General features: G+C 31.1%; 4 protein-coding genes across 8 annotated transcripts in view; 1 reads left to right on the top strand and 3 right to left on the bottom strand.

Moving 5' to 3' along the window:
* On the bottom strand, positions 245-1,124 carry LOC109131341 (putative defensin-like protein 303). The gene is made up of 2 exons (XM_019242197.1): positions 978-1,124; positions 245-574 (listed from the first exon to the last, which is right to left on the bottom strand). Exons 1-2 carry the CDS (start codon positions 1,030-1,032, stop codon positions 357-359), a joined length of 273 nt encoding a protein of 90 aa, XP_019097742.1. The 5' UTR covers positions 1,033-1,124; the 3' UTR covers positions 245-356.
* Positions 1,970-2,483, bottom strand: LOC104771954 (defensin-like protein 308). The gene is made up of 2 exons (XM_019242188.1): positions 2,381-2,483; positions 1,970-2,272 (listed from the first exon to the last, which is right to left on the bottom strand). The coding sequence occupies exons 1-2, from the start codon at positions 2,424-2,426 to the stop codon at positions 2,073-2,075; spliced, it is 246 nt and encodes an 81-aa protein (XP_019097733.1). The 5' UTR covers positions 2,427-2,483; the 3' UTR covers positions 1,970-2,072.
* Positions 5,063-6,901, bottom strand: LOC104771953 (binding partner of ACD11 1-like). Of its 5 annotated transcripts, none has more exons than XM_010496581.1 (6): positions 6,814-6,901; positions 6,623-6,663; positions 6,289-6,392; positions 6,118-6,193; positions 5,956-6,036; positions 5,063-5,864 (listed from the first exon to the last, which is right to left on the bottom strand). In XM_010496581.1, the coding sequence occupies exons 3-6, from the start codon at positions 6,390-6,392 to the stop codon at positions 5,229-5,231; spliced, it is 897 nt and encodes a 298-aa protein (XP_010494883.1). In that variant the 5' UTR covers positions 6,623-6,663; positions 6,814-6,901; the 3' UTR covers positions 5,063-5,228. The 5 variants fall into 5 exon arrangements, with proteins under 5 accessions (XP_010494883.1, XP_010494880.1, XP_010494881.1 ...); XM_010496578.1 differs by having other exon boundaries at positions 6,646-6,663; XM_010496579.2 differs by having other exon boundaries at positions 6,646-6,653; positions 6,814-6,895.
* The window catches only part of LOC104771952 (syntaxin-22), a 2,307-nt gene continuing 1,815 nt past the window's right edge, over positions 7,523-8,014 (top strand). Inside the window, exon 1 of the mRNA XM_010496577.2 lies at positions 7,523-7,861. Within this exon, the coding sequence (XP_010494879.1) occupies positions 7,674-7,861 (188 nt within the window). The 5' untranslated portion in view covers positions 7,523-7,673. The remainder of the gene's footprint in view (positions 7,862-8,014) is intronic.

Here is an 8,014-nt window from a genome sequence, read left to right as displayed (position 1 = left end):
ATTATATATTTAATATTATCTCAAATGTAAATATGAAAAATTGACATCCTATAATTTAAAATTTAAAAGTATAGTGTCATGCTTATGTAACTTTATTGGAGTCTTTTCCAAAAGGGGGTGTCTGCCTCAAAATCATATATTGGAATACATGCCTGAAAACCGAAAAAGTCATGATGAAGAAAGAAAAAAGTATTATGGTCTAGGGGTTTTATAAATGAAACAAGAATAGATTTTTATAGTCAGTTTATTTCAGGTTACAATTCTAATTATATTGTTGTTACAATCTGATTTTTACAATCAGTTATTTGAGGTGACAGTTCTGATTGCTACACATATTTCTTGATTCTGTTCTTGATTTACTTATCGATGCAAATACATGGACTAGCATCATAAGAATTTATAGCTTTTTTTTTCAAACGCGCACATATTATTTGACAAGTACTTGAGAGTTTAGATTGATTTTTCCATGGACAAATGCAGTTGCCAAAGACACAAGCAAGAGGCACTGGACATGGTTGCACGCCTTTGCAATCGTCGTTTGTGTAACAATCCCTACTTTCTATCATCTGTATACCTTCAAAAAATAATTATCCAGAGAATAAATAAATTAAAAAAAAAAAAACAATTTTAGTGTTTAATTCGGACAAACAAAATATATTCCAATCAAACAATAAAATTACACCAAAACAATTTTTTTTTGTTAGTTTAACGTATCTGTATATATATATGAATTATAACCGCACTGAAACCTTTGTTTCTTTGACGATTACAGATGTTGTTTGATAGTTTGATTATAATCTGAACTTAAGGCCGCATCAAAGAAACTATGATCGAATACTTATATATATTTCTCTAAAAATCCATCGTCCCATCAGAACATGAACATTTTTATATGTGTGTTTATTGTAAATATATATATATATATATATCGACACATGTATTATGAAAAATTCATATACGAGTAATTAAGCACTTACAGAAGGCTGATACAAGGAACAAGGCCAAGAAGAAGGCTATTTTGTTTGTGTTCATACTATACTTTGATTACTATATTCAATTTGCTTACGACTAACTATAAGTGATCCTGTTTCTCTTCCTTTTTTTGACTTGTGGGTAAACGGAGGTAATTTGTATGGTTATGGAATTTTTAATGAAAAATCCACATGACTATATATAATAGGATAAATTATCTTTTTTTTTCTAAGAATTTTAATTTAATCAGATCACTAGACATACACATGTTTTTTTTTGTTATTAAAATGTCTTGATTATCATATCCCATAATATATATAATTAGCATGGATTTCATTTTTATATAATTAATGTGTTGCCAGAAAAAAGATTTGAACATATTGTTATTATTTTATGGTTGTCATATAATTATGATATGTGATTGTTGTTACATATGTAAAAGAACTTAAATGATATATATATATATATATATATAAACTATATATGCATATAATAATTATCTAATTATTAATAAGTTGTATATCTAGCTCATCATCTTTTATATTATTTAAAACTTCTTTTTTGAAAATATACTTTTTAATGATTTATACGTAAGATCGGCTGATTCTTTTTATGAAGTAAATTTTTATTTGAAAAGAGTTCAAATATATGCAGCGTCTAAACCTCTATTATGTAAAAGTTTGGCATCTATGTTAGTACAGTATAATAAAATTCCCTCTCTTCGAAAATCAAAGCTAGTAATTGTGTTTAAACCTTTTGACAGTCTATATACAGTATGCCTTCACACAGTCTTGACTCTTGACTAACATAAGATTTCGAATTTTTGTACTTGCGACGTGGACATAAATTTAATTGTATCATGAACCGATGGTTGATTTGTGATGCATGCTACGATGTACGGAAGATTTATCGCGAGTTAGCAACGGCTTATAGCAAAAACAAAAGTCAGATTCGTCAAACGTTATTGCTGTTCCATCACGGATTAGTTTATCCGATCCCCATAAAACGTATTACTTTATTAATGAATTATAACAGATTAAAGTTTGAACTTGAAAATATTTCATTGATACAGGATACATATATATAATCACAATCATATTTTACTTATTCAGATGGGACGAGGAAGCCGATGTAGGAATCTCGTCGTTGGTAGAAAGAGATTTTATTGTACAATCGCAAATATGCTTAATACATCTTGGTTCAGGTACATATCGTTTGCAATATATAAAACAATCCTTAAAGTCGTGGCAATGGTCCTCATGATAGTCGTCGAGTACTCCCATTATCACTGATGATGAACCTATACAGATCCATATATAAATATTTATTAAAAAAACATACCTTTACATGAATGTTTTAGTTAAAACTTCATATATAAATAATTAAGATTATTTCAATATTTACTTACATGATGCAATAAGCAAAACAGCAATGAAGAAAGCGGAGGCCTTCATGTTGTTGTTTTTTCTCTCTCCTGTTTGGTTTTGTGAAACGTTTGCACCAAAAGCTTGTTTTGATTTTACTTTGTGAATCAAAAGATCGTTTGATCACTTATTTATAGTCCTGAGATTCTTTGATGCTTTAAATGAAAGTTATTTATTATTCGTTGAATATAAATTCTTCTTCTCCTTCTTTTCTTGAGTCAACTTCATTGAAATTTTCTACTATATAATAGATAGCCAGTTTTGGTTACATATCGGGTTTTTTATTTTTTTTGTCAACCAAAGAATCAGCTCAAACGAGCCAATTTAGTGGAAAAGGTACGTATCGTTGTTTGTGGATTTTATTAGATTTTAGTTTCCAAGTTTCTATACATATTTTTTTAAAAAATTTAATAGTTTATAAAACTTTAAATTCTATAGTATTTTTTTTCCTACTGGTGAACTTTTATAAAATGATTAAAGGGGGTGTATTGAAACCATGATTTTGGAGGATTTTATGGGATTTAAGAAATTTAGAATTTTGATAGATTTTAGGGAAGTTGATATGATTTATTGTAAGATTATTTCAAATTTTACCTAAAACCATGAGATTTTGCTTTCTCTATTTTTAATTACTCTATACTTATATTCTCAAAGACTTTTATTACCTAGTACCTATCCAAACTAGCCTAGATTCAATTGTCAAACAAATTCAATATTCAATAAACAGATCTTTAATATTATATATTTAGTTAACTTATTAATGCTTATATTAGCTAGGGGTGTTATTGGATTCTAATTTATAAATTTTTTTGAAGATTTCAACAAAATAAACAAAAGTGAATAAGTGAAAGATTTTTAAGGATTGCTACAGAGTATTTTATAATTTTGTTTTTTTTGTTTTCTAAAATCTTGTAAAGTGCTCCAAACAATCTCTGTATTTTTGTGATACTTTCCATGACTTTATTTTGTGAAGAAAATATATAAAAATATGAACAATAACATAATAATTAAATTTATTAATAATCCTAGTTTTTTTTTGTTTTTATTGATTTTATAAAAGTCTAAATCTAATAACCCAAATTTGTGAAGATTTTAAATAATTTTTTTACAAAAAACAAACTAATAACATTAAACTTTACTAGAATTGCGTCCCTGTTTTTCCTCCTTTGACACATGGTCACAACTACGTCAACCTCACCAATAGGTTTCATGGTCTGAAGCTGTCAGGTTCTCAGGCTCTGTTCCAAAGTACTCTTTTGTTCTCTGGCTTGCTGCAAGAAATAGACTCACAACGGGTGTCCGTATGATGGTGTGGAACAGAGGTGTCACCCCATCCTACGGGTTTTGTCAGATCCAAGTCGAGACGCTGGAGCATCTTTTCTTTGGCTGCGTGTACACATCTCGGATCTGGTCCGAGTTAACCCGTACCCTCTTTCAACATCACTATACGAACAGGTTTCAGCAGATCCTATCTCTGCTCTCTGGTACCACATTTCAACGCACTCCAAGATTTCTTCTTCGGCTTGTCTTCCAGGCTGCCATCCATACCATTTGGTGTGAGCGTAACATGCGACGCCATGGTGAGCAACCGTGCACTGAGGCTCAGCTAATTCAGATCCTAGACCGCCTCGTAAGTCTCCTCCATCCAGCGGTATTGCCCTGGCAAGTTGTAGGACGGTCTCCAACTATGGTTCCGATCGAGAATTTAGTTTTATTCATTTAAATGTTAATAACTTCAATCTTTATTCAGTATAAAGATGCAACTATTGTACAAAGGGCATTTTTTTAATATAATTTCACATTGATTCAAAAAAAAAAAAAAAAAAAACTTTATTAGAATTTAACAAAATTTTGATATTATAACAACTGAATCTACATAACATAAAGTTTTTAAAACTTTATTCAAATCTCAAACCAATAACTCCACTAAAGAAATCTAAATCATTAATAAATTATTATCTAAAATATTTAATTACCTAGGTATCTTTTAAACTAATGAGACTCTGCATCGTATATATAACGACTGTATAGTACTTTCCTTATGATTTGTCAAACTAACTGTAATTTATTCATAAGATGGTTTGTATATAAAAAACATCCGAATGTGTACATAGTGGAAACTTTTGTTTTTTTGTCATCTAGTGGTCGGTGGATAAACTTTTGTAATTCGAATATTATCCATAAAGCATTCGAATTAATGTTATACAGAATCTAATTGTACAGTCAACGTTGGAGTCAGAAAGAGAATTTATTTCCTTGTAATTTTCCATGAATCGTTTTCACTTATCAGCATTATCATCGTCATCCTTATCTAGCTTTTGGAATTTGGAACAATAAATTTGAGGTTGATCATTTTGCATTTTGATGTTTGAAAATCTAAAAATAGTTGATAAATCACTAGATAATCTGGAAAAAACGAAGAATAACTTATTAACATAAAATCATAATTCATTTAAAGCTTAGTCAATAAACTTGCATTACCACAAAATAGCTGAACAGAAATCATGATTTAAGATTTAATGTATTAATTTAATCAAATCATCATGTAATGTTGAATCGTCAGTCTATTATGCAAGGTACCAATCAAAATTTTGTAAGATTTGAGTATTTTAAACAGAATCATTCAAAATGAAAAATTAGCAAACGAATAAATGTTCAAAAAAAAAAGAGATTCAATTTAAGCATTTTTCCAAAATTTCTTCACCATTTTCTTGTAAGGGAGAAAGACAACAACAAGAGTTTGCAATCCAATGTTATTGGAAAATATAAGCTCTGTCCTAAAAAGTGAGCTTCTTTGTTCCAAACGTTTGGAGAAAGTTTCTTATATGTATCTCAAGGTTGAGCTGATGCAACACTTGGAGTAAACTCCTTTGGTGGCTGCGGTTGTGATTCAGTGAGTTTCGAACCTTGTTCTGATTGGTCTAAACCCTTTGGTTTTTCAAACAAATGAACATTAGCAGCAACTTCATCAACCACTTTCTTCTTCTCCTCTTCTTCTTCCTCAGCCAAACCAACTTTCTCTTTCGCCTTTTGTCCGACTTCTTCAGCAGCTTTAGTCACTTTGTTAAATGCTCCCGTAACCCACGTAGCACCGGTTAACACATACCGGTTTTTCATTATAGCCGAGCCAGCATTGTTCACTGTCTGCTCAGCTGCAGCTATCGCTGATTTGGTTTTCTCAGTGACTTGAAACTTTTGATCAACTTCTTTAACTTTTTCGCTCACAACCGTTGTCCCGGTATTGAGTTTCTCGGTGAATCCGATTCTTTTGTCGAAAGAAGTGACTTTAGCTGAAGCTATTGATGTTAACTGATGCTTCTCATCAAAACTTTTCGCTTTAGCTATGGCATCTTTCCCTAGAATAAACCCTTTTGAAATCATACTGCTTACAACATCTTCAGCTTTTCTAAATACCGATACATCTTCGCGGGAAGGAGATGGTGATTTGTTGCTCTCTTTTGATGATTCCTGTAGAGAAGATCAAAAAAATACTTTGATCACACAAAAGATCTTAAGAGAGTTTTGAGGTCTAAGATTTGTGTTTTTATAAGGAGCATACAATGGAAGCTAAAGCATCAGGAGGAAGTTGGTAGTTTGGTGACATAGAGACTATGACTGATGAATCAACAATTGTGGCTCCCTGAAACAATATCGACATGAAACAAAGTGCCAATATATATACTTTTGTTGAATAAGAATGAGAAATGAATGTGAATTTTACTGTGAGGAGAACTGCGGTTTCAGCTCCTTGTAAATCCTTGAATGTGACATATGCTAATTTGGAACCTTCATTCTCGCTGTAGAAACCAATCTCAACAGTATCAGTTTAATGAACTATGTAAGGACAGTTGTTTATAATTCGAATGAGAATGTAAGTCTAAGAAAAACCGACCTTTGCATCTCAAAGTAAGCAATATCACCGGAAAAAGAGAAGAACTCCTTGAGATCACGTTCTGTTGCATCAAGAGAAACGTTGCTAACTTTGACAGTTACCATCTGCAAATGAGAAACAGAGAGGATAAAACATTATTGCTAAAGTTAACGAACTTGTCAGGTTTTGATAACTTGAGTAGTGCAATATAAATAAGAAGCTGTTTTCACATATAAAAACTCCAAAGGTTAACGATTCTAATCACATTTATCAAAGAAGTAATCCATAGATTAGATTTAGTACTAAACCCTGAACCTAAAACTAGCGATTAGCCAATTTGAACATATCTATTCACCTCGTGGCGATCAAAAATCTTACCGACATTGCTGAAAACCGCTATAAACCGGATTGAAACGGAAGAATTTGAAACGAAAGCAGAGGAGCCGACAACAACAAAAAAAAAAAGGAACAAATAAACTTTTGTTTGTGGATTTGATGCGAGGAGAATAATAAAGCGGATTCAATATGAATAAATACAAATCTAACCGTCGGGATTGTTTTATTCTCGTCGGAGACTTCAAATGTGCGAACTCAAGGGAGACAAAGGTCGTGCTTAGAGCTATTTCGTTGTCGGGAAATAATTCTAATGAAAATTATTCAATAATGTGTACGTTTTTAATATGAAGACGTGACATAATCACTTTATCCACCACTATTTGTCCTCCACGTGGTCGTGAGAACCGTTTCCGCCTTGTAAAGTTAGTAGTACCAAACATGCTTATTAGTAAAGTTAACATATTTCAATGGTACTGAACCAAAAACCAAATTGAAATATTTAAACGAGATCTTACTATTTTAGTGTAACTGAACTGAACCAAAACAAAATCAACTGAAAACTAAAAGCAAAACCAAAATCTCAACAAACCAAACCAATGGTTTAATTTTATTTAAAAAAAAAAACAGAAACGAGGACAGATTCTTAAATAAATATAACGAAATTAAAAGATCAATAAAGGAAAAGTACAAAACTTTTCTATCGCTTTTATGTTGTCAATTAGTAATCAATCAGTTACTGACGCTTTTACCAATACTGAAACTAAAACCAAAATCTAAACCAAACCAATGGTTTAATTTGGTTGAGAAAAACCACAAACGAGGGTAGATTCTTAAATATATTGAAAATAAAGGATCAAAGACGAAAATATTTCTATCGCCTTTTCTTTTTTTGTTGTTGTCAAAATTAATCAGTTACTGACGCTTTTTCCAATTCTTCGTCTATCTGTCTCCACGATCCACGCCTTGACCCCCCCAAAACTTTTTTTTTTCATTCTCAGCAATTCGAGAAAAAAAAAAAAGAACGATTTGATTTAGGGTGAAAAATATTTCAAGATTCAACGAAGAAGAAGATGAGTTTTCAAGATTTAGAATCAGGAAGAGGAAGATCGACGAGGAAGATCAATGGTGGTGGTAGACAAGATTCGACGCAAGCCGTGGCTTCGGGAATATTCCAGATCAATACCGGAGTCTCCACCTTTCAAAGACTCGTTAACACTCTCGGTACTCCCAAAGATACCCCCCAGCTCCGTGAAAAGCTGTAAACAATTTTCTCTCCTTTCTAAAAAAACAACAATTATTTTCCATTTGATCGGAATCCGATTTCAATTTTTGTGAGTTTTTTTTTTTTTTTTTTTTTTTTTTTTTTTTTTTTTTTTTTTTTTTTTTTTTTTTTTTTTTTTTTTTTTTTTTT

Source organism: Camelina sativa, chromosome 20 (genome assembly GCF_000633955.1).
Source record: "Camelina sativa cultivar DH55 chromosome 20, Cs, whole genome shotgun sequence".
In the NCBI taxonomy this organism is placed as follows: Eukaryota; Viridiplantae; Streptophyta; class Magnoliopsida; order Brassicales; family Brassicaceae; genus Camelina; species Camelina sativa.
This window is presented reverse-complemented; position numbering and strand designations above follow the sequence as displayed.